Genomic DNA, 26,517 nt, shown 5'->3' with positions numbered 1-26,517 from the left:
AAATATCTTTTATTATTTATTTTCATCATCATCATTAGCAACACTTTACAAGTGCCAGCCGTCATAGACAATCTCATAATGTCATCCTGCAAATCAGTCCTGCCATCAGCAGACCACAGAGCCCCGGTGGGCCTTTACGATGCCAATCATGCGTAGAATTTTGAGTTAAAAAAAGAGAAAATAAAAATATATATATAAAAAAAATATGCGTACCACTGATATACAGATTTGATATAAACAGGCTTATTGGTCACAAACCAAATTGAATTATAAACATGGCTTTTCTCATACAATAGACAAAGAGAACAAACAACAGATACAAGTTTTGTACCAGATAAGTGTACTGTCTACAAAAACGTACATTTCAGAGTTATAATCTTCTTTTGGATTTCCTTTTTTTTTTTTTTTTTTTTTTTTTACTTTTCTGTCATCAGTTGTACAAGGCGCAAGGCATTGAGTGCGCTGGCAATAATCTCACTCAGCCGGCACACAGAACAGAAGTCTCTTTGAAACACAGACAAACACACACTCAGACAATATAACACCCGCACAAACAAATACAAAGTGCATTCATGACCCTGGAGTGGCAGCAGTGGCGTGTTTGAGTTGACGGAGAACTTCCTGTAATTACTTATCATCATAAATTAAACAATGCATTCTGCAGCTATGGAACTCTATTGTTAAATCAGAGATATTTGGAAGGAAAAAAGTCCAACGTTTTATATACAGGCAAATAGTTATATGATGCCACCTAGTGGTGAAAAAAACATTACATTCCAGTAGGAAGATTCCCGATTTGCATTAAACCATCCTCTAGCCAGGATACCAGTCATGTTGGTCCAAGTCAGTTTCTTTGGCACTGGTCAGCATTTAGACATTTGTCTCTCATTATTTACAAAAGAACGAGCCATCGTTTGTGTGTTAATTCCGCGGTGGCGGTGGCGATGGCGGTGGCGATGAATTTACCACGGACAGAAGTGCCAAACGAGAGCATCAGCAAGTGACCATGTGACCAACTTCTCCAACAAAGCTGGTAACCAGGGCAACCGTTTTATCTCAGATCCTCTTGAACAGAAATAAAGCATTCAGACACAACACACACACACACACACACAATGACTGACGAACACTGGCAAAAGTATTAAAATCAGTGTAAAAATCATGGTCTCAAAATGTGCAAACATTTCAGCATCAAAAGAAAATTAACAGTACATACATTACAAACATACACTACTTACTTTTCTTGTAGTATGTCTGTACACCATCTGAACAAGTAATGCTTTCGCTGCTTAAATCAAAATAAATGTGGATTTAGTTCTACGAACTGGCACTTTAAACTTCTACAGACCAGAAATTTTACTCATACTGGGTGCGGAGAAATTCCTTCAAATACTGCCACAGCAACCCAAGGTTGGCAACAGCAGGCCCGCATCACATGGCATCATAAAAGAACACCAAAAGAAAAAAAAAAGAGCTGCATGGGGCTTACAAAGTGGGCATGTACCTTTTTAAATGGCTGTAGGCCAACTTTGGACTCGGATAGAGAACAGATAATACAGTTGGGTCTATTGTGTGAGCGGGTCTTCCATGATTTTTGCTCCCAGATATCATGATCTGGAACAGCCGCATCAAATCATTCCAAAGTAACTCTACACAATGGAGGTAGACCAACAGAAAACAAAACTGTAAACGTTTGCTTGGAGTGTAATCATAACATGAGTCCGGTTGCTATAGCTACCCCTAGAGACAGCAAAGCTTGTTTCTCTCACATTCTATTGGCCGGGGGTAGTTTACGCTGCTACAGTTACAACATTCCCACAGGACACGTTCAGACAAAAAGACGGATCCCATTTGACCAGAATGTATTTTTAGATGTGTTCATTGGTCCATTGTTTTAAAAAACTAACAATGATCCGCAGACACATGGGTCAATGACAAATAATAGCGTCTATGATTCTTAAAAATGAACTTTTTGTATTCATGTTGGTTTCTTATGAGTTAAAGTTAGACTCTAAACACAGTTTAACCAATAGCTATCCGTGAGTATGCGAGTGTACATTTTAGTCACTGAAGAAAAAGGGGAGAACATTTTTTTTTTGAAAGCTTGTATTAAAGTAAATGTCATTACACCACAAGACACTATCATAAAATAGGTATTGTCATAAATTATCTACTATTTTACGAGGCTTGACCTTGGCACGCCGTCATGATTGTGAAAAATATATCAAAATTTTCATTCAGAAATTAAAAATATGCTCATCATTACGCATTAATGTAATATACATACAGCATTTTTAATATATTTTTGAAAAAATGTATGGCATAATGTCATTGACCCACATGTGTAAAAGTGACCAACAATTTACAGATAGCCCAGACAGAATAGAAGAGCATGTCCTGTGCGAACGGCCTGCAAGTACAGAGCTTATTTTTATTTTTATTCTCAGGTCACTATAAGCAAGCTATGGAAGCTTGATTCTGCCACTTAATAAAAAACAAAAATGTAATTGTGACTTTTTATCTCGCAATTCTGACTTCTTTTCTCAGAATCGCGAAATATAAAACTCACAAATGCGAGAAATAAAGTAAATTGTGAGATATAAACTCAGAATTGTGAGTTTATATCTCACAATTGTGAGTTTATATCTCACAATTGCATGTTATAGTCAGAACTGGGATATATAAACAATTCTGAGAAAAAAAAAGTCAGAATTGCGAGTTTATATCTTGCAATTCTGACTATAACACACAATTCGAACAATTGCAACTTTATATCTCTCAATTCTGACGTTATAACTTGCAATTGAGATTTTGTGCACACAATTGTGTATTTATATCATGCAATTGAGAAAAAAGGTCAGAATTACAGGATAAAAAGCTGCATTATACCTTTTTTAGTTTTTATTCAGTGGCAGAAACAAGCTTCCAAATCAAGCAGTATGAAATCACTGCTTGAATTTTAAATGTTTGTGTTTCCATTATATAACTATTAAATTAACATACGTGTAAGTATGTTAAATTACAAGTACCATGTTCTCATATTTATGAGAGAGGGGAAATGAATAACCTTCGAATTAAGAATGGCAGTTTGTGACGCGGGGAATGAAGAAAACAAAGCCAAAGAATTATGGGAGGAGCAAGGGTAACCCCCGAAAAAAGAATGTATTCACCTACATCTGAAGGCAGGCACTACAGCACTATGTGGAGGAGAGATCTTGAACAGCAACATGACTGCTCACTTAAATATCCAGGAGCGTGCACTAGCAGAGAGTGTGTAACCAAGTGCTTGACAAGTCCCAAGGCATCGTGGGATAGCGAGGTTAATTTCTAGGCAAACCGTTAAGTACTGTCAAGTGCTGAGTATTGTTACGTACTGTGAAATTCTGCATATTCTGAAACCTGCAGAAATATATTAGAGTGAGAACATCTGATGAGAAAACTGCTGATGAATTACAGCATCAGACTTCTGGAATGGAAAATATCAGCAGAAAGGATCCAGGTTGTGTTGTGTTCACTGGAAGTGCACTTACAGTTTCAACTTTCTTGTCGAGAGCAATATATCTCTCTATTCCAATCTAACGCTCTCTGATCTTGAGATTTATACTGGAATCAGAGCGATTCTTACTGTAAAATGTTGGTGAACTAATGTCCAGGCACTAAACCCTGCCTGTGTGGTCTGGGTTTTTCGCTTTGGTGAGTGAGTGTGTATTCAACCTGCCTACCTGATCAGATTGAAGTGTACGGCACTGTGTTGAAAGAATGCACAGGTGAATCTGACCCGAGATCAGTTTGCCAGCAGAGGGACCAAAGAGGGGGGAAAAGGCAGAGCGGAGCTGCTTAAGCTGATCTAGAAACAGCATGAAGAGCCGAGCGGTCCTAAATAATTCCTGTACAAAGTCAGAAAGACTTGTGAGTAGCTGTGCATTAAACCTATAAAATTCTAGAAAAATGATTGGACACTTAAGACAGAGCAGAATACAAAAAAGAGGAAGAAGGAGACGTTTGTAAAAAGGCACACAGTAAAAACAGAAACAAAGCAGAAGGTAGAAAGAAACGGGTACAAGAGATCCTGACGAATTCTAGAGCTAGAGAGAGCGAATACACTCCGGTATGTGGTTGAGATCGGAAGGTCAGCAAACGTAAATGTTTGTACAGCATAGTGAGTGAATATTCTACAGTAAGATCGTCGATCAGAGTTCATGTACGTGTGTATGTTCTAGGAGGACTGTGCAAGAAAATGAGAACTTTTAGGAGCCATGACAGCTGAGCAGGAGAGTCCTATACATCCTGTCATCTATATGCGATTTCGTTTCATTTTTTTCCTTTTACCCTTTAGCAGCGTATTGGCGTACCTGCCTTGTTCTGGGGTTGACATTCCGAGATCTTCCTGCATTAAACCAGTGCATCCAGAACCCAACCGGACTCCCCAGAGCTAAGGCTCACAATCATGGGGGATTTCAAAACATTACAAACAAATAAACAAAAGCCTTTAAAAGACAACATCCTTTAGTCTTTTGGGGTACCGATATCCATTAGTCTTTAGGGGTACTTACCCCTGAGTGAAATTAAGGTGCAATGTTTTCGTACGGAATCAAGCTGCTCCAAATCACCGTCCTGCCCCAGCAGAGGTGTGAGATTAGGCCATTGCCCTCTTCGCTATGCGCTCTGGTCCAGTGGGCGCTCTTAGGCCTGCTGGGAGGAGTCTCAAAAGGGGATGGTCCTATAGACACTTATGGAAGTCTCTGATTGGTCAGAGATGGAAGGGGGAGTGGCTAGTGGACAAAAGTGTGCCGCAATAGGTCCTCAGCAGCGGGCCGCTGTTTAGTCTCCACAAAAATCCGTTTAAGGAAATCGCGGCAGTGGTCCGACACATGAGGCGGCAGAGTGGGGTTGGTGGGCTGAGTGGCGATTTTAAAAATGGCTGCCATTGCTTCGTACTCCGCCCAGGGCGGCCGCTGAGTCAACATCTCCACCACGGTGCAGCCGATGCTCCTGGAATCAGGGCGGAATTAGAATCATTAACGTGACACACAAAAGCAATCTTTCCCAATAGTGTTCTTATGTGATGCTAGAAACAGGATAGGACTATTCTTAACGGAGTAGCACAATTTCAGCTAAAGAGTGCCGTGTGCCAAATTTAAAGTCGCAATGAACCAGAAACAGCATTTTTCTTCTAGAATTTCGACATGCACAATTTCAGCTAAAGAGTGCCATGTGTCAAAATCAAAGTCACAATGAACCAGAAAGTATTCTTCTTCAAGAATGCTATTTTTGGTTCATTGTTACATTAATCTTGGCACACGGCACTCTTTAGTTGAAATTGTGATACTCAATTAAAAATAGTCCTGTCCTCTTTCTAACATTATTAATATCGAAAATGTAAAAAAAAATAATAATAAAAAAAAAAATGTAGGCTGAGACTTGGTTCTTCCTGGTTATTTATTGAATGGAAAAAAAAAATGTATGCAAGCTTACAGTAGACTAAAAGACTGGAAAAGTCTGTCATACATCACTAGAGAGAGGTCAAGTTATGAAATTTTTGATTAAAAAATTAAGAGCTCAAAAAAATGTAAACATATGCATGGATGAATCATTCACAACAACATTAATAAGTATTTAGAAAAATAAAATGTGGGTGAATTTTCATTTCATGCAGACAAGGGCTTACCAGATATCAGCTTTCCTGCCGTAGCCCTCTCCGCTGATGACCTCAGGGCTCATCCAGTAAGGTGTACCTGTCACTGACTTGATGCCCGTTCCAGACAGGCAGATGGTCTGGAGCCGCCGACTCGCTCCAAAGTCACCCAGCTTCACATTACCTGCAGAGTCCCGAAGGATATTGGCACCTGCATGAATAAAAGAACAGGAGAAAATGTTAATTATGGGGCGTTGGAGGTATCTTGACCCAAGGGGAAAAAAAATTAAAGAAAAGAAAGTACCGGTTCTATTTTACAGCAGAAAATGTAATGACAACAGTACTGACTTCAGACAATGTTAATTTTTAAAATATTCTGAATATTCTGCTAACGTACATGCAAAAGCGCTGAGAAATTGAAAGAAAGTTTAACCCAAAGTTAAAGTGCTACACTTTCATTATTGCAGAATATATATGCAATTCAGCCTGTCATGACTGACAACATCAGGACATCAGGGCATGCAGTTGGCTCACCTTTGATGTCTCTGTGAACAATCATGTTACTGTGAAGGTAGCACACGCCTTCAAGTATCTGCCGTGTGTATTTACGCGTGACATTCTCCGTCAGAGCACCGTACGACTTCAGCTGGTCTTTAATGGAGCCCTATGGACAAATTTCAAAAATAAGACAGTATCTACTAGCATCCTTTCTGGAACTTGTCAAAATTTCTCTCACAAAAATATGTTTTGTGTACATGGATAAATACATAAGAAATATGTTGCACAGATTGGCTGGTTGCACAAATTCTTCACTGAATCTATTAGGGCAGCTATTAACTTCTCATTTACTGAACCACAAGATACCTTTTCAGTCACGTCCGACTGGTGAAAAACCAAGAACTGTCAGTGTGTTACGCATATTTACCGTTTGTGAGATTAACAACATTGTAATTATGCACAAAAATAGTTACATATAAACATTTAGATGATTTTGTAATAAATTGTATTTTAATTTAAAAAATACTATCGTTTAGTTTAGGAAGTTGCCCTTTTTGGTGCTTCAACACTGCAAAAACTCTAGGGAACAGTCAGCACCCAAAAACATGTGCGTTCAAGTCTGTGAATTAACATGCACTTACCCCAGGCATGTATTCCATAAAGATGGAAAGCGTTCTTTCATGTGTGTCCCGCAAGCAGCCATAGTACTGAACAATGCGCTCATGGAAAAGATTTTTCAGCAGCTGAATCTCACATTCCAGAGCACTCACCTCCTGAAAACACATACAAACAAAGTGCAAAGGTTCACAAGACACAATACTAAAAAGGTGTCTACCTTACAAAGCCAGAAAGCACTGTTCACCTTGCTAGTTTCTGGACTATCTGGATCAAATTGAACCTGTTTAACAGCAAGTTCTCTGCCAGTGTCCGCATCGTAGCATAGAAACACTCGCCCAAACGCTCCTTGCCCCAAAAGCTTCCCTAGACGCCAGTTTGTGGGAGCCCGAGGGGCTAAACACAGAGGAGAGGAAAGAAGATTACACAGAGAACACCACACTTTACAGTTTCCCCTTAAATTACTTTTCTAGATCTTCATGTTCACTGGATTTGTAATTTATAAGACTATACATTTTCAAAAAGCAATTTATAGTTGAACTTATGGATTTATGGTTGCACATGTACACTACAATTTAAAAGTTTTTTTATTTGATCAAAAATACAGTGAAAACATAATACTGTGAAATAATGCTATTCAAAATAACCTATATTTTACTACATTTAAAAGAGTTGTGCTGCTTATTATATTTGTGTAAATGTTTTGATATATTTTTATGACATATTTTCCCCAGGATTCTTTCATTAATAGAAACCTCAAAAGAACAGTACTTAAAATAGAAATATTTGGAACAATTTAATGTGTCCTTGCTGAATAAATAGTAAAAAAAAAAAAAAGAATAATAATAATAATAATAAAATTATTATTATTAATAGTAATAATAATTACTGACCCCAATTCTTTAACAGGAGTGTATACACTGTGCACAAAAAGACCTTTAAATTATTGTGTTATTGGAAAGCAAAATACATTTGCAGCTAAGAAAATTATAAATGCAAATGTGTTATTCTCAAACTCAAGGACAATCAGTAATGTCACATTTGACAAATCAGAACTAGAATAAGCTTTATCTGCTTTTAGAAAAGCATCATTCAGTGATCACAGGCTCAAGTTAAAGCATGTAAACACCAGGTTGACATTAGATCACCCACAATGGGAACAATGTTAGTACAAAGCAAACTGGTACAACACAACATGTCTTCCTTTCAGCCCTAAACCCACTCACAGCGGCTGGGAGGGCTGATGTCCATGACAGATAGAGTGGGGTTCGAGCTGGGCTCTATATCGCTGCCGCGGCGTCTGCGCCCTGGTTCCTCTAGCTCAGGAGTGAAGATGCTGCTTCCACTGCTAGTGCTGGGGCTCTGCTGCTCAGTAGGACTAAAGCTCACCGGAGAACGAAAACCATGAGCCTGTGTCCGCCGCGCCCTTGGAAAAGTCTTCCGTCCTGAGTGGAGAAAGAAGATCCAATTTAGGAACAACGCGTGCAAGTTGGATGCTTTTTGGAAAGATGATCTGTTTAGAAAATATAACCTCACCATCACTGTAGTCCTGCAGACCAAACGAGATGTGATATCGCCTAGGATAGGTTCCTCCCTTCCCTGATTTTTCAAACACTGGTATATCGTACTCTGTGAAACATGATAGATTGTGAATACAAACTAATGAGAGCTTTCATGTGACAAAGCAGAAAAGTCAGCAAGAGCTTACCAGGGAATTCTTGATGGTTATCTGGGTAGCTCAGGGCTCGAGGCATACGGGATTTTGGATAGGTATCACTGTAAGAGATCACTGAGTCACTCGGTATTCTCAATATTATTAATCTAAGTACAACTAAACTGTACACTACCGTTCAAAATGTTGGGGTCAGTGAGATTTTTTTTTATGTTTTTGAAAGAAATCACATATGGCCCCCAAGGCTGCATTTATTTGTTAAAAATACACTTTGACAAAGATAAACTTATCAATGTTGAAAACAGTTGTGTTGCTAAACATATATATTTTTGGAAACCATGATACATTTAAAAATAACAGCATTTATTTGAAATAGAACTCTTTTGTAACATTAGCAGTAGAAATATCACTTTTGAACAATTTAATGCACTTATGCTAAATAAAAAAAAAAAAATTTCTTTTAAAAAAATCTTACTGACCACAAACTTTTGAACGATAGGGCATGTCTGTGAGATCAAAAGTTTCTGTGATTGTCACTGGATGCCTGGTCATGTCATGTGGCATCCTGACACAGGTTAAAAGAATGCTGTTAATACAAATTCAGATCTACCAACAAAATCTGTGACATGTTGTCAATTTCTACAGAAAATACATTAAAGGGATAGTTCACCCAAAAATGGAAATTCTGTCATTATTTACTCACTCTCATGTTGTTCCAAACCTGTACGAGTTTCCTTCTTCTGATGAACACAAAAGATGATATTTTAAAGAATGTTTTTTTTCCTACCATGGAAGTCAGTGGGTGCCATTAACTGTCTGGTTATCCAGATTCTTTAAAATATCTTTTTTTGTGTTCAACAGAAGAAAAAACTCATGCAGATTTTAAACCACTTTAGGGTGAGTAAGTAAAGACAAAATTTTCATTTTTAGGTGAACTATCCCTTTAACTCATCCTTGAGTTTGTAAACAAGCAAAAATTGCATTTACAGTAACACACCTATAGAAGACGCCTATAGACAAGGCACTGATTTCACGTATCAGTTATTTGTTTACCTATCAAGTGGACTGTCCAGGGAAGGGCAGCTGCCTGATGCTGAATTCTCAGGGCTGCTCATAGACAGAGGGTCCAGCATCTAAAGATGGAAAGAAAGATAAACAAGCTATCAGGACACTGATTATGCTATTGCTTTGGTACACCCACATCAGCCAAACCAGATGTGTTATCAGACTATGTACCTGGTCCATGCTCTCTGGTATGAACTCGCCCTCACTGTTGATGCTGGTGAAAGAGCCGTTTCTGGCAACCTGCTGCAGAGCATCAGGAATATAGCCTGGAGGAGGAGAACTACGATCGGTTGACTGAGAACCTGAAGAGGGAGCGAGAGAGAGAAGACACAGACAGAATGCTGTTTAAAATGGATTGTTTGCCATTTATATTGTGGATCTATTTGAAGAATCAACTTATGTACTTTCATAATCTGAACAGAGCAGTTTTAGTTAGTTGGAGAAGTGGGTTGAAAAAAGTATAAGTCCAGTCGTTTGAGAAGAACAAGTCATTATATTTTGATAAAAAACTATTTAAGTCGTCTTTAAACGCAAGTTGCGATAGTCTTTTCTTTCCTATTGTGACGTATATACAAGCGAAATCGCTTATTGAACGAGAGAAAAAAAAAAAATGTAGGACGGGACTTGATTTTGTCCATCAAGATTTGATTGGATCATTCATTTGATTGTTGTGGTTTGCTATCAACAATCTCATGTGAGTGACAGGTTGTCCTGCCTTCATGCCAGAAAACATCTGAGAAGAGATGTCACTGCGAGTAGGAGGGGAAGTTATTTTTTTTTTAAAGATTACGAGGGAATTGTGCAAAATAAAGCCAAGAACATAAAATGAAGAAAGTAAATTTCGATTTTAAGTTGACTTTTTGACAAGGATGCAGTTCAGAAACACTGAATGCAACCCACCTATGAGTGCCAACATGCTCTTTTTCTCTGCAGCACTGAAGTCTGTGTTGTCCAAGTTCTCATGAGCAGGCAACAGGTCCTTACTGGAGACAGAATTCTGAAAGCGCAAGTAGTAAACATCTATATTACATTTAAGGCATTTAGCTTTTATATTAGATCACAGGTCTCAGACTAACACTTTTTCTCTGAGCATGGTTTATAATGATCACTGACCTGAGTGCAAGAGGGGAGCACAAGCAAGATTTTTAGGCTCTTCATATGCACTGAACGATCCAACAGCTCCACAGCTTTATCCAGATCATCCTGAGTACTCAATGGAATCACAAGCTACAGGAAAGAGAAAAGGTAAATCGACAGGAAAACAAGAACTAATGCAGCCACATATCAAAACGTTCTAATACATACAATATCATAAAGGTGATAAAGCTGTGGCATCTGTTACCTCATTATTGGTGTAATGCAGATCCATGCTCTGCCCAAACGCTACTTTAGCTTTGGCGCTCAGATCTTCCAGACTGACAGGTCGAGGGAACTGCAGGATCCTTAAGCAACAGATAAAACATTATAAATCACACATCATCTGCTACTTCAATAGAATCAATCAAATGTTCCTCCAAATGCATACTCTAATTATAATAATTACATAATTAGCATTACATTGAAGTAATAGTGATTACATGAAATTACAAAAAATAAAAACAACCATTATATTTTATATGCCAAATCAAGGAGTCTCTTCTGGCAGTTTTAGGCCCTTAGACTTTGTATACAGAAACCAAGAAAACATGACTACACAAAACCACAATTTGCTTAGAGCAAAACATCTTGTGTTGTGTGAAATGATACTCAAGGATTGGGAATAAAAATGCAGGTTTGGACAAACTAACACCAACATTCATTACACAGCGACTACAGGGCTCAGTCAGACAGGTTTAATTAAGAGAAACCTCTAGAGGGAAGTGATAAAAATAGGAAGTGATGTAGAGCAGAAGCTGGAATTGTGGTCATTACCTCTTCTCTCCTCTGTACTCAAACTTCACCCTTACATCATTCTGTGGACAAGCAAACACAGTTTTACACATATCTCTCAATGCACGCAACAGTCTGAAACCTACCAAACAGTCAATATATATTTTTGTAGGCAATATAAAATTATTCAATAATGCGAATATTGCACTGATTTTTTTGTGCACTTTTTATTCGCCTGTGACTACATCATTAGACTAGTTTTGACTCTGTTAATACAAACATGTTTTAATGAAGCCTCTTATTGAAACTTTGGTATAAAAAAGAAAATAAAGTAGGTAACTTCCATGAATCAGTTCAAATTGACCATTTGAATGAATCTATTCAATGTTTGCAACATCACTGAAGAATATGTGGTATATTAATATATTAAAACGTATCTGCAAAAATATACATTTAATATATTTAAACGTTTTTATACTTCATATTGGTGAATATACATATATTGTATGTAATGATTGAAACAGAATGATTAAACTTGTGTTAAACTAATTTTCAGTAGATTTTTTTTCAGTATTTTACATCTTGCTTTAAATATTTTGAATCTACTTGTGATGTTCCACTCAGGCTGTTTGATTTAAATGAAAAGTTCCTCAGATTTAAAAAAAAACAAAAACATAAATACTGAGGAAAAATATTGCATATTTTTAAAAAGCTGACAATTACTTAGGCATTTTAAAGTTGACATGCAACAGATGTGTTGTGATAGTCTTTTCTTCCCTATCTATATCTTAGTGAAACAACTTTTGGAATGAGAAAAGCGTAGGGTGGGACTTAATTTTTTCCTTTGGGATTGATCGTATCGTAAGAAATTGGGTGTTGCTAACTAAATAGAAGCAGATCTGAATCCCAGTTTGCAGTTGTGAAGGATATTCAGGGGTAGAAAGAGTACTGTAAAAATATATACTCAAGTAAAAGTACCATTACTTTCCAAAAAATTGTGCGTGAGTTAGGGCAGCCCCCTAATAGTCAACAAACCATTGCTGAGAAGAGGCTTAGTCGACCAAAATTGTATTAGTCGCAAGTGGCGAAGGCACACAGTCTGTGACGGACAGATCATTAACAACTGGTGTATGTAGTAATCGGGCAGGACATCCAAATGCTCGCCTATCATTCATTGACCTCAAATATGGCTTATCATCAGAAACATGTGAGCAGTAGCAACTTTACTTGGCCACGCGCTTTAACATTAATCTAGAAAAATGTGGGCTATTTAAGTGTTTGTGCAGAGTGTGACAGCTGAATAGTAGCGCGCTTACTGCATGACAGCTAACAAGGACGCGTCAATGCGATCACTGTGACTTAAAAAACTCTGTCATTTTTGGTCACACAGATAAAAGTAATGCATCTTATGAAACTGTGAGTCTACCTTTTATTTGTGTGCACTCACAATAACAACAAAATGTTGTGCTTTTGTAAAATAATGACAGCAAACAGGGTTTGTTTTCTGCCATCTCTCTGTGAACTTGAGCGAGCCAAAAAAAAAAAAAAAAAAGAACAAAACTCATTGTAAACTTGCCTCACAGACATGATAAATATAATTGCTTAAAATGACCGACTACTAGTCGAACCAGGAAAATCTTTATTAAAACTTATTTTTCCTGAAAACTAGAAAATTATTTTTACTTGTCAAGAAAATGCTTCTTAATTTAAGAACTTTAAGATATTTTGACTAGAAACAAGACAAAAACTCTACGTAAGAACAGTGCTCCCTATGCCACAGTATGAAGTGGTTAGCCTGTGTAAACTGACACATGTCATCACATTTACAGTACACACCGTGTTCACATGTGTGCACGTGACAGTGGTAAATGCTGTAGTAATGATTTATAATACCTATTTGACATATAGTATTATATTTTGCAGTTTTGGTCTGAGCTCTTTTTAAATGAACAATGCATTAAAAGACAATGTTTTGTTGAAGTATTGATCCAACTCATTTCACTAGAGGAAAAAAAACACACTGTAAGCAGCTGGTGCTGATGTGAATTACAAAAGAGGCAATGCAGACCTGGTTCTTTGGAGAAGAGGCCTTGGGTTTGCTCAGGTCAGACAGACCAGATGGTCGACTGGATCGATGCAGTACCACCAGGTCTTGCATGATGGAATTCAAGGCCTCCTGTTCATCTACAACATATTAGTATTACAAATTCTCATTATAATTATTAATACTTATGGTCCTACTTCATAGTAAGTGTAACTACTTGCTATGCAATAATATTTAAATCATTCATTTGACCCAATGCATGTGTTCATTTTTTCCATTGCATTTATATTTAAAATTCCTGCATGTAATTACAGATGTAATTAATTTCACTGTTGACCCTTTCCTTGTCCCTTAACCCCCCCTTAAACCTAACCATAGCACCATACCTGTCCCTAACCTTTTTTGCAGTAAAATAAGAACATAAGTACATTGTACCTAACATTTTTTTTTAAATGCAAGTACATAGCAGGGAAAGGGTTAGTTCACCCAAAAATGAAAATTCAGTCATTAATTACTCACCTAAATGTAGTTCGACACCCGTAAGACCTTTGTTATAAAGTATTGCTAATGACCTATAAGGCTCTAAATGGTTTAGCTCCTGTGTACTTAACTGATCTTCTATTGCCCTACAATCCTTCACGCTCTTTAAGATCACAAAACTCTGGACTTCTGGTTGTACCTAGGATAGCTAAGTCCACCAAAGGAGGGAGAGCGTTTTCACATTTGGCTCCGAAACTCTGGAATAGCCTTCCTGATAATGTTCGGGGCTCAGACTCTCTCACCCAGTTTAAATCTAGATTAAAGATGCATCTCTTTAGCCAAGCATTCACATAATGCATTTCATATCAGATCAACTACACATGACTATCTTTGCTTAATGTTATGAACAGCAGCTACGCTAATTATTCTCCATTTGCTTTTCTGTTTTATTTTTTCCAGGAGCTCATTGCTTCTACCTTCAGTTAAACTGCTAACAGTGATTGTAAATTAACTGCCTAAATTATTACATTATTTGCTAACTGCATTCTTTAAATTGTAATGTGACATGCATTCTCTGTAAAGCTGCTTTGAAACTATATGTATCGTGAAAAGCACTATACAAATAAATGTGAATTGAATTGTTCATCTTCAGAACACAAATTAAGATATTTTTGATTAAATCCAAGAGGTATCTGACTCGTCCATAGACAGCAATTTAACAGACACGTTCAAGGTCCAGAAAGATACTGAAGACACTGTTAAAAGTCGTCGTGACTGCAGTGGTTCAACTTTAATTTTATGAAGCGCCGAAAATAATTTTTGTGCGCAAAAACAAAACCAAAATAACTTTATTCAACCATCTCTTCTCTTCCCTGTCATTATCCTTACACAGGTGATGCAGTAAGCACAGTGAAGGCTTCCGTGTTTACGTCTAAATGCCGGCTAGGTATTGGCCAAAGCCACTCATGTGTGCAGCACAATGCATGCGTGTGATGCTGACGCAGGAGCCGGCGTTCTGACGTAGAACCTGAAGAGAAGATATTGTTGAATAAAGTTTGTTTTAGCACACAAAAAGTATTCTTGCCGCTTCATATAATTAAGGTTGAACCACTGCAGTCACGTTGACTATTTTAAACAATGTCTTTAGTACCTTTCTGGACCTTGAAAGTGTTGATTAAATTGCTGTCTATGGATGAGTCATATACCTCAGATTTCATCAAAAATATCTTAATCTGTGTTCTGAAGACAACGAAGGTCTTGCAGGTGTGGAACGACAAGTTTAAGTAATTAATGAGAGAATTTTCATGTTTGGGTGAACTAACTCTTTAAAGACATTTCATCAATTGTACTACTAATAAATACAAATTCAGTATTTTGTCTCATTTTTACAAACCAAGTACATACCCATTTTGACAGATCACCGGTTCACCCAGGAGTAAAGGAAAGAGGATTCTCCCATGAAATGGGATCCTTTCTCCTGTACAAAAGAACAATCCTTTTATTACATTAATAATTGCATTAATTAGTAATGATATTGTTCTTTGGCACAGTACAGCATAATATTTAATATGTTCATTTTTTATAGCAGCACATTAGAAGGCAATGCTGTAAAGGCAATAATCTCCTTCAGCTGTCAAAATCTGAACTGAATGACGCAGGATGACAGCAGCAGCTAGTTTGACTGACACTAAAGTGTTTACACACATAAATATTTATCTTAAATTCCCAAAATCATGACAACTAGGTACAAGTAAACATCAATAACTTAGATAATTAACTTATCAGTGCATGTCATATGACAAGACAGGTTTTATCACATTTATGACCATAAATACAACAGTTATAAATAACAAAATGATATACATTATGACAAACCGTAAAACGAAATGTCAGTCAAAACCTACTCTAACGGCACGCAAAGCTAATAACCAAGCTAACTAGTTAGCACACATAACGTTACCTGTCAAATCTATGGCAGGTCAAAGTAACCAAATGCGATAACATACTGATATATAATTAAGGTCACAATGGCGTTTAGGTATTCGATTTCGTCTTATATGGACCAAGTCACAATGTTAAATATAACTACAACCTAAATAATATTTATAAACACACAGTTAGCCGCTTAGCTCTCTAGGCCAAAATTAGCATTGCACCAGCATGCTAACGAACCGCTTCGTGCTTCAACAGCTAACAGAGAGATTCTGACAGACTTATCGGATTAAAATGTCTTCATCGTGCAGTCACCTAATAAAACATATATAAATAAAGAGCATTTGATCACCTGGGTGAGCTCGGTCCGTTCACTTCCTCATCCACAGATATGAGGCCTCAGGACGAATCTGACACTCTGACAGACTCGAATAAATGGCTTTAACTTCAGTCCAAGGCCTGACTACACGGCCGAATCATCTCGCTTCGACTCCAACACACTTTAAAGCCGCTGACGATGATTCCAGGCGAATTTGTGGATGTAAACAGCTAATCTTCGACCGCGGACCGGGGTTTGTTTACATTGGGTTCAACGCGCTCGACCTGACGAAGATCAACTGTTGTCAATTAGACTGAGAGAAGAATTTTGAGATTCACGAACTAGGACGATAATCATGCACAAACTGAGAAGGTCTGGTCAGAAAAGTAACCCAAAAGAGCGTAACGACACATTTAGTAATAGATGTTAGGCATTAAGTACACTTAAAACACTGCACACGCAGACACACACTGTTTTAGAACAGCACCGCTGTCCTGTGACTCAATCAACTCACGTGTCTCCACAGCGCCATCTGCCGACTGTCATCTAACGCTGCGGATGGCCAGAGACTCGCCAGTGTCAAGTTCTAGCCAATCAGAGAACGTGGTTCGCTTGTTCTCGACCAATCAGAACATTGAATGCTCAATGAATAGCTCCCATTTGATTTTACAGGCACATGTTTGCTGCGTGCGCAAATGCACCAACACGCTTTGCCTTTGCCACATTTCATTTGGTTATTTGTAATATAGATAAATCAGTCTATGCGGTTATTGCTATATGTTACGTCGCATTTTGATTAAAGTCTATGTATAAATGCTAATTATTTGACATTCTCATTCGTTTTCCTGTTCCATTATGCCATCTGGTGGATAAAGATGAGGATTACATAGAGATAAATAAATGAGATTTTTACTTTGTATTTGAAGAGTCATGTGTCATCAGTCTATCAAAGTTTAAGTAAATAATGAACTATTTTTATCTAAATTAGGCCAAAAAAGTTAATCTTTACTGTCTCAATGTGTTACACAAGGAATTTCAGTGTAAAGGTTCTGAGAGGCACTTCTGTGTAGTTCAGGTAAGTGTGACAAAAACGTGATTTTTTTTTTTTTTTTTTTCTTAAAGTGTGTTTTGAACAGAACAAACATGAATGATACAGCAGGTCTTCAAAGTGTAATTTATTCTTACAAAATTCAGAAACATTCAAAAGCCTGTTTCCACATATCAAAAACTTGCCAATTTCACACAACCCTCAAAAACAACATTCATTCTATCCAAAAGCAGCTTTCAGCTTGTCCCATTATCCATCTGTTGCCTATAAGGCTAGTGCACTAAAAAAGCTAAAAAAGTACATTCGCTTTAAAATAATTATGTTTTAGTGGAACCAACACAAAATCATCACTTTTGAATAACAAATTAGATAGTTGTAGCCACACTGAAATCAAGATGAGCATTGCTGTGATTAGATGTGTTTTCTTTACACAATTTTCAACTTAACATTGCTGTCCACAGGACAGGATATTAGCATGATCTTCTAAAGTAGCTTTGTAGCTATAATAGGATTTACTCTCTCATGTTTGCTTTAGGAATTTACTGTTTGTAAGCTAGAAGTCTTTAACCGTATATACGCATTCCTTGTTAAATAAATAATGAGCTTAGCACGAAAGCTAATTTAATAGTAAAACATCTATATACAAGGTCTTTTTGACCATATTTCACACTGATTTTTAAGGCCGAGCGAAACGAAAAAGTTAATAAATTAAACTGCTACTATGATGTAAATGAATTTGAAAACATTTTCAAACACAATTCTCGTATTGATTTGCCTAAATGAAATGGAGCCTGTTTAAACATTTTCAAAATATTTGGTCTGTTACGCTATAAATATTCAAACAAGAAAACTACCAATAATCTATTAAAAATGTTCTTAGAGGTACTCCACGCAAATAAAAACAGCATTGTTTGTTAGATAAAAGCTGGAAGAGGCACTAGTATACACAAAGACACTAACAATCTTTGGCCTTCAAGAAGCACATTGTGGATTATGGACACATTACATTAACACACAGTGTTATTACAGATTACTTTCGGTCCACAAATCTAAGGTTGATGGGTGATCCTGGACAAAGCAGGCCATGAGTCTTGGCATGCACATCAGCGGTCTGGGAAGACACCTCAATGTGGAACTTCTGCAGGAGCTGTGAATGAGAAGAACATCAGTACACCATTAGACAAGGGAATTTGAATTCACATATATAACATTAGTATGTGTCTTTATTGCAACAATCTGTAGAACAATAGTACCGTTATGTTTTGGATCACGCACCTGTGTGAGAGCCAGATGCATCTCGAGCTCGGCTATTCTCCTCCCGATGCAACTGCGGATGCCGTAGCCAAACGGGATGGAGCCGAAGTTGTCGACACGGTCAGAGGCATCCTTGCGGATCCAGCGATCTGGACGGAATTCTCCGGGACGGGGGAAGTTCTCCTCATCCATTGAGGTGGAGTAATGACACAGAGCCAGCTGAGTCTGTGAACACAGGACATTGTTAATTATTGATTTGTAGTAAATTATTTAATAGTTATTGATAGTTTGTGTTTTAGCATTTTACTGAAGCCCCTAGGCCTCTTGCCTTAGATTATTCACTTATTGCAGAACAACTGTTCTCTTTTGAAGTGTCATCTCTTTAATGTGATTAACACAGTGAAAAAACAAGTAAACTGTTTTTTTTCTAGGCATATCTATGTCAAGGTAATCTCGAACTGCAGGAACGACAGGCATGAAACAATGCTCTACTTAACAGAGGCAAGTTTTGACATGTTTATGGCACAGGCACATAAAAATGTGAATCACACACAGTCACATGATATACGCTCTTACCCCTTTAGGGATGAAATAACCACCGATGATCAGATCATCCTGTGTAACACGTCCATTTCCAGGGAGAACCGGGAAAAGCCTGCATGTGTAAAAGAGAAGGAGGGAAGTGTTTATGCAACAACACCAGACATTCTGCAGATCTCTTTATTTCTTGATTACTGTATTTGTATCACAAACTCAATAAACATTGCAATAAATAACCAGAATTTTCATTTTTTGGGGCGTTTACAGTGCTGGACATAGTTTACCTGAGCGTCTCTTTGACAAGCCCTCTAATAAGGGGCAGATAAGCAACATCGTCTCCGTTTGGGACACGCCCACCCAGCACTCTGTCCACTTCCTCAAAAATCTCCTGCTGTATTTTGGGATGTCTTGCCAGAAGGTATGTGCTCCAAGACAGTGTGAAAGAGGTCTGCAGAGGGTAAGAGAGTAGAAAATGTCGACTTAGTGTTGATTTGACTAATCTCTAAAATGTGATTAATCAAAATGAATAAAAATGCCCCCAAAATTCAAGATATGGCACACGAGAAAGCTTGTTGTTTTTATTTATAACATTTGATATGGTTAAGCAATATCACACAAGCAAGCTTGTTGTTTTTCCTATGTATCAGCATGATGCATTTGTGATATTGATTTACACAAGAGTTCAATAAACAATATTAATCAATATTAATTGACTTGCATTTTAGACAAAATATTGTCTGTTTTTGCTCTATTTTGGCAAGCAAAATAGTTCCAAAGCTACATGACTGTTGTGCAGGATTACTTTACTGAATGATTTTGTTTGGGGTTTCAAATCAGTTGAAAAAACAAATCAATGTATCACACTTGCATTGTTCCTGATAGAATGAATCAGTCATTTTGAACGGTTGAATGAATGATTCAATGACTCACTCATTAAGACAGTGACTTGCCACCACTTATAGGCAGTTTAAGTTTCATTATTGTAATTGTAATATTACAGTTACAAGAATTGTAATCTCAGTGGAAAATGCATTCATACAAGTTAAATCTAAATGCCACTTCGGATGCAGCTTCTGTACCACAGATTCACTTGATAACAGCAATTCAAATTCTTCAATTTAATTAGTAAATTCAATTAGATTATTAAGACATTGTGACACGGTCTTATTATTTGTATTTGAATTTAGTGATTAAATTTGAGATAATCCATACATTTAGTTCGGTTAGAAATGTTTTTAATATTTTTATTTTATATATCGATCCAAATGAAGATCATTTCTGTCACAGCTCTACTATATCTTTCAGGTTCACATAAGATGGTCCATTACAAAACCACAGATTCAATCCCATGGACTGATTCTCCCAAACCTGTCCACCCCCAACTGTCACTTAACCCCCCTTTAGGTGCTTTCCCTCTTTTCGCCCCTTCATCCTGTAATGAAACACCTGCATCATAAGTTATATCTCAGATAAATCCTGGCATAAAAATGCTGCTGTCATGTGCGTTCAGCTACAGTGAGCGTAACGCTCACATTTTTCTTTTTTGTGACTAATTCCTCTTTTGGAGCATTAACCCAAAACAGGCACCTTGCCTCATAGAGGTGAAGCAAGAGAGACAGACAGGCTTTGGCACACGATTGCTAATGCGATCCTACAGCTGAAAGAAAAGAGAGGGAAAGATCAAAGAGAAGAGGACGCCAACAGACATCAGCGAAACGGGAGAGCCTTGTTTATTGTGGGTGAGACGTATGTGTAGAGTTCAGCGTGAGGTCAGGTGAACATAGAGGTTTCCATGGACACCCGTTACGATCTGAACATTTGAAACGAGTTCACGGGAAGAAGAAAAGGCGCCTAAGACTCATGAGAAGGTTCGTTTATTATCACCATTAAACAACTGTTTTTCCAGCTGTCTCAATACACAATTTGTTCTGGCTTCTTGAATCACTACACACATTCACTGCATGGAGATATTGCAGCATCACTTCAGTGAAAACATGAGCAACCGTGTATAACTCGATTAATTAAGCTAGCCAACATAGGCACTAGATGAGTGTTGTTGTGATGACGTCCAGCCTGGAAGATTTCATCACCCTGGTTCCCTCAACAAAAACCCAAAAGGACTTTTCCATTGGCTTTTGGATTGTTGCAGAAAATAAGCTCTGTTACTAACAAAAGTTTTTGATTTTTACACTTTTTGTTAATCATGAATTTTGAAGCCTAAATGCAATCGGCAGAAATAAAAAGCTAAACACAGGCTATAAACGAACTACACTGCAATCGCAAGCCCCCAAATATAAGCCATGAACCACAAGTTGTTAAGCGCTGACTTCTTATCCCCTTCCCAGCAGCTCTTGGACCAGTTCTTACCGTGTCCACCCCAGCCAGAAGCATTTCAGTCATGTTTGCGTAGATCTCCTCTAGATTCATCTCTCTGGTGACCAGCATGTGAGTCAGCAACCCTCCTTTAATCTCTTCGCCTCTCTTCATCTTCTTTTTGATATCTGAAAGCTTCTTGTCCACATGAATCTGACCTAAAACACACATTTATACAAACTTTTAACAAAAAAACTATAGCGAACAGAATTGTAGAAAACCAACTTTGTCACAATGACCCTGAACCCCACCACAGTTCCCTCTGCTCTTACTGAATCTAAAGAGGCCGTCCCATGAGCTGCAGAATTCCTCCCAGGGTTTGGGAATTATGGGACGCAGCCATTTAGGAATGGCACCGGCGTACATGGTGGTCTTAAAAGAGCTGAACATGAGGTGCAGTGCAGCGATGTACTCTTGACTCATCTTGGGAATTTCATTCTCCAAGCAGCCCAGGCGAGTTTCATACAAAATGGTCGCAACACCTAGGAAAGAGTTAAACATATTTTTATATCATATTGCTTCACATTTATGCACTTTGCATATTGAAAACGATCTCCTACAAATAAAAGCAATTACTTGCTAAGGCTTTCAGGGGCTAATCTGAATCTGATCCATTGCTCTACTTAGAATAAGGTAAGGTAAAATCCACAAACTTTCACACTAGAGAGGGCTGATTAGTTTCAATTGTACATGTATGTTAGAATTTAGTAGCCAGTTTCCTTTAACAGCAATTTTTTTGTACTGACACACTCAGGTGTGAACACAAAAACTGAATTGAGCTGATTAATGAGCTGCTTTATTGTTCAAATAAAGTTGAAGTTGTTTCATTAATGAACTTTGCAGCATTGATTCATTTATTGACTCACTTTAGTTCACTAACAGTGTCTGTGTTGCAAAGTTCATCAATGATGAAACTGAAGCTATTTCTTACTTGAACTTTGCAACATTGAAACTTTTATTGAACTAGACTGAATCAATACTGAACCGAATTGAGCTGATTAGTAACACTATTCTTTTGTAGAGCTGCTTTATAGATAAAATTGAAGTTGTTTGATCATCGATTAACTCTGCAACACTGAGTTATTTTACACTGTTTATTGTATTAAGCACTATTTAAATAAATGTGACAAAAAATACTGTATTATAAATTCCAAATCCAAAAAGAATCCCTCTCAAAAAACCTTATCTGTCTGTGGAACATCTGATTAACAGCAAGAGTCAGACTCCTTAAGTAGCTGGATCTAATTTCATTTATACAAAGCCCTCATATTCCAGAAAGGAATTCCTTTCTCCTCTTAATAAAAAAAAATGGTAGCAGAAATCAAACCACTCTGAAATGAAAACCCTGACTGAAATCCTAATCCTGTCCTCTAATCAAATCAGAATGTAAAACATAATATATCAGACCACTGCACCTTTAATAACAACTAGATTTTACCACAAAACACACACACACACACACACACAATGCCCTTTAGCTCACCTTCCATGGCATATTTGAAGAACAGGTCATTGATGTTAAGGACAGTCTGGCCGTCGTCCTGCTGGCTGCGCAGTGTCTTCACTCTCTTCACCAAGTCGACCACCACATCATTAACTTCAGGGGAGAAAACAGTCACATCTTTGGGCCGCATAATCAGCTGGCGCAGAACACTGCGCATCTTCAGCCACTCATCACCCTCGCTGGAGAGCGAAATCATCATATTCGTTAGCAGGAAAAAAACATTGGGATATTGCACACATTCACATTACTAATTTCTCATTTACCTATACTACCATTTAAAAGTCATACGACTTAAGAATGTTTCATGTTTTTAAAAGAAATCTCCTGCATTTGATCAAAAATACAGTAAAAACAGTATTACAATTTAAAATAACTGTTTTGTATTTTAATATAATTTAGAATGTACCCAGTTAAAAATCCTGTGAAATCCTATTGATCCCAAACTTTTGAATAGTAGTGTAACATTTTAATCCAAAGTGACAAACCTACAAAAGTTACTAGCCCAATTTTGAACCTATAAATTACTCTTGAGAAAGCAGGTACTTACGCTGAGATGAGTCCAGTGGATCTTCCCCTCATATCTCTGTACTCCTTCCAGGACTCCATGTTGCCTCTCTGAGGAGTCACACCTTCAGTCCTGAGAACCTGTGCCACCATGTCTCTGTCAGCGATGGACACCACCAGCTGAGGTCCAAATCGAGATTTAAAGATCTTTCCAAACTTCTGCGAATGCTCCATCTACAAGAAGATTTGTACACTTCATTAATATGGATCTCATAATGCATCTGGATCATTTATAGCCTGTACTGTACATGTAATTTACTTTCAATGGATGTTTTTTCTTACAGTCAAACAATGTCCATTTAAAAGCTTTAGGCTAATCTAAGAGTTTAGGCTAATCTACATTAAAGTCATCATGAATATATATATATACTCACTCACACACACAACTCCAAAATATAGAGAGGAGTTGTAATTTGGCCCTAATGGTTATTTGTAGTTTGTGTACTGCTGGCTTTTCTTTAAACTGTAAATGCTTTAGTGAAAAATGAACAGCTATATAGGAGACAACACTACTGTGAAACAACAATAAAATAACTTTTCCCATATAATTTCCTGACTGACAATATCTCTGCTTCCACAAACACCATATGGTATTAGTCAACTGTTCAGTATGCGTGGGAAGACATTTCCTGCTATAGATGGCCCATTTGCAAATACTTGAAGCCGTCTGCAAATGTGGCCTTTGCTGTGAGCTTGCCCAATTTCATCCCCCTTCTCAAGTCGTCTCTAGTACCATTCCTACTGAGACAACACAAAGGCACCTCTGTGTCCCCTCTTTCTCACTGTCCAAAGACAACTTTGGCAACTTTGTTGCACAATATAACTGATCCCTCATGTAAATATAAACTGTTGCCAGTCATTATTGACCATTTTAGATTAGTACTATGCAGTATATGACTCTGTTTTATTTCATGTTTTCAGTACTGTTCCATATATATATATATATATATATATATGTGTGTGTGTGTGTGTGTGTGTGTGTGTGTGTGTGTGTGTGTGTGTGTGTGTGTGTGTGTGCGTGTGTGTAGATTATACTTCCTTAAATGCAGTTCTGGATCATGTTTAATATTTCTGTCTATTTCACATCCAGGAATTGAATTCCTGTGCATTCTTTATAGCTGGACTCTTGAAGTGCATGCTACATAATTCGAATTTGATCCTGCATGCAGACTGTGCCTGACATAAAATAAGGTTTGCGAAGGTCCCTCATGGGGGGGTGGAGACTGAACTCGCCGTTTTATGCAACTCCAAAAGTAATTCAACACCTCACGTGTTCGCGCTGCACATTGCTTAGCCGGATTTTGGATATGTTCCAATCAAATCAAAGTTTGTTTATTATTTTTGCAACAGAAATTGCTGGCACTGAATGCCATTTCTGCCAGCTCGTAAAATATAAGGTTACAGAAGGTAAAGTGACAGTGAATACAGAGCACAGGAAGAGAATGAAATAGAAATATGTAACGTGTTCATAAATGAAAACATATGGATGAGTCAACATGATTGCGTCTGGGTATTTTACACTGAACTGAAGGTGTAAACTGTGCGCTTAATTAGTGCCATGCAAATGCAAACACACAAATGGCTCTTTTTAATTACAACGCGTCCCATCTGACATCTACCGTCTCCACTCACCTGGATCTCGTGGATGCGGCTGAATCCGTCCCGGTAGAAGAACTCAACGAGGTTCGCGAAAGTGCTGGGTCCGGGCATCTCCTGGAGGGTCTTCACCCTCGTATCCTTCTGCACTTCTGCGGCCGGGGGCACCGCATTCTCCTCCTTCAGGTCCGCCTGACTGTGCGCCGCGATCTCCAGAGAGCCGCTCGACGCGGACTTGTGCAGCCCTTGGGCTTGGATGAGAAACTGCTTGCATGAATCCTGGAGCAGATTCTTACGGGCCAAGAGCAGTATGGAGCTTTGAAGAGCCATCTCTGGACTGTACAATGTGCAAACAAGTTGAAATCAGGAGCTTCTTATAGGTGTGGAAGTGCTCGCAGACTGGAGTGAATGCACACTGAAGCGTGGTGCGCAGCGACTTTTAAAAGGTCCATGGGAGAGCTGCGGGATCAGCGAAGGGGATTGGACAGGAATTGGCACTGGGATGAACAGCGGTCCACACACATCCCCCACGAGGCAGTTGACGTGTGCGATGAAAACCTGAAGTGAAGGATTTTCTTTGTTGCAAAATAAATTGGGGATTACATAAATCGATTGTGGCTGGAAGTTCCTCAGCTGACCGCATTAGCAGCCAGACTCAGTCTGTAGCCTCGTTTAAACCCTGAGTGAAATTAGTCAGAAATTCTATTAGTCACACTTATAAGAAATTTTTTAAGACTGTTTTTAAGAATGTTAAGTCGTAATTAAAATAAATCAAACCGTCTTGAACCAAAGCTTTCACTTTCACCATTAAAACTGAAGTGTCACGATGGTGCGTTCAAGTCCTCCTGGGAAGTTCTCATTTACGAGTTGGAGCGGTTGGGAAGTCGTGTTTACGACGTCAGGTGCCTTCAATTTACTTTAGTCAGAGCAAGATGGCGGTGTAGTTTACTTTCTACTACACAAAAATACACTAAGTTAGGTTTTTAAAGGGATAGTTCACCCAAATGTGAAAATTATCCCATGATTTACTCATCCTCATGCCATCCTAGGTGTAAATCTTCTTTCAGACAAACACAATCAGAGATATATTTAAAAATATTCATAGTCATCCAAGGTTTATAAAGGTTGTGAATGGGGGGCCAAAAATAATGCATCCATCCATAAAAATTTTAGCTTAAAGGTCCTCTAAGCGATGTCACACGTTTTTAGGCCAGAACATTTTTTGTCACATACAGCAAACATCTCCTCACTATCCGCTAGCTGCCTGTCCCCTGAACACACTGTAAAAAAACGCGGTCTCTGTAGTCGCCACAAGCTCCAAAAACAGCAACAAAAACAAACTGGTGCAGCCTGGACCACGAATCATAATAAACATGCTCCAGCCAATAACCGACAAGAATGATTTTAAATGCGCGTTCATGACTGTTTCAGGAAGCACGGATGGGAGGGGAGGAGGAGGAGGAGGGAGGGTCTAGCTAGCCTCTGTTTTGTTTGACAACACTTCGAACA

General features: G+C 38.0%; 2 protein-coding genes across 3 annotated transcripts; both read right to left on the bottom strand.

Moving 5' to 3' along the window:
• Positions 1-393: 393 nt before the first annotated feature.
• On the bottom strand, positions 394-16,660 carry map3k2 (mitogen-activated protein kinase kinase kinase 2). 2 transcript variants are annotated; one of them, XM_067374856.1, is made up of 17 exons: positions 16,644-16,660; positions 15,283-15,355; positions 13,423-13,538; positions 11,397-11,437; positions 10,828-10,927; positions 10,599-10,712; positions 10,386-10,482; positions 9,657-9,787; positions 9,474-9,553; positions 8,457-8,524; positions 8,285-8,377; positions 7,975-8,193; positions 6,996-7,144; positions 6,775-6,906; positions 6,170-6,299; positions 5,669-5,846; positions 394-4,992 (listed from the first exon to the last, which is right to left on the bottom strand). In XM_067374856.1, the coding sequence occupies exons 2-17, from the start codon at positions 15,284-15,286 to the stop codon at positions 4,773-4,775; spliced, it is 1,872 nt and encodes a 623-aa protein (XP_067230957.1). In that variant the 5' UTR covers positions 15,287-15,355; positions 16,644-16,660; the 3' UTR covers positions 394-4,772. The 2 variants fall into 2 exon arrangements, with proteins under 2 accessions (XP_067230957.1, XP_067230956.1); XM_067374855.1 differs by lacking the exon at positions 16,644-16,660 and adding an exon at positions 16,163-16,637.
• Positions 16,661-17,289: 629 nt separating this feature from the next.
• Positions 17,290-26,256, bottom strand: cyp27c1 (cytochrome P450, family 27, subfamily C, polypeptide 1). Its single transcript, XM_067374281.1, has 9 exons — positions 25,045-26,256; positions 23,396-23,586; positions 22,828-23,027; positions 21,617-21,826; positions 21,339-21,502; positions 19,256-19,419; positions 19,008-19,086; positions 18,453-18,656; positions 17,290-18,324 (listed from the first exon to the last, which is right to left on the bottom strand). Exons 1-9 carry the CDS (start codon positions 25,336-25,338, stop codon positions 18,208-18,210), a joined length of 1,623 nt encoding a protein of 540 aa, XP_067230382.1. The 5' UTR covers positions 25,339-26,256; the 3' UTR covers positions 17,290-18,207.
• Positions 26,257-26,517: the final 261 nt, after the last annotated feature.

This window comes from Chanodichthys erythropterus, chromosome 21 (assembly GCF_024489055.1).
Source record: "Chanodichthys erythropterus isolate Z2021 chromosome 21, ASM2448905v1, whole genome shotgun sequence".
NCBI lineage: Eukaryota > Metazoa > Chordata > Actinopteri > Cypriniformes > Xenocyprididae > Chanodichthys > Chanodichthys erythropterus.
This window is presented reverse-complemented; position numbering and strand designations above follow the sequence as displayed.

Excerpts from the sequence above, each read along its gene's own strand:
- map3k2 (XM_067374856.1), bottom strand. Across the intron at positions 11,438-13,422 it reads CCTCTTCTCCAAAGAACCAG|AATGATGTAAGGGTGAAGTT; the intron begins GTCTGCATTGCC and ends GCTTGTCCACAG. Across the intron at positions 9,788-10,385 it reads GAGCATGTTGGCACTCATAG|GTTCTCAGTCAACCGATCGT; the intron begins GTGGGTTGCATT and ends CTCCCTCTTCAG.
- cyp27c1 (XM_067374281.1), bottom strand. The coding sequence starts at position 25,338 with ATGGCTCTTCAAAGCTCCATACTGCTCTTGGCCCGTAAGAATCTGCTC. Across the intron at positions 23,028-23,395 it reads TCCACTGGACTCATCTCAGC|CGAGGGTGATGAGTGGCTGA; the intron begins GTAAGTACCTGC and ends TTCGCTCTCCAG. Across the intron at positions 19,420-21,338 it reads TTCTGGCTGGGGTGGACACG|ACCTCTTTCACACTGTCTTG; the intron begins GTAAGAACTGGT and ends TACCCTCTGCAG.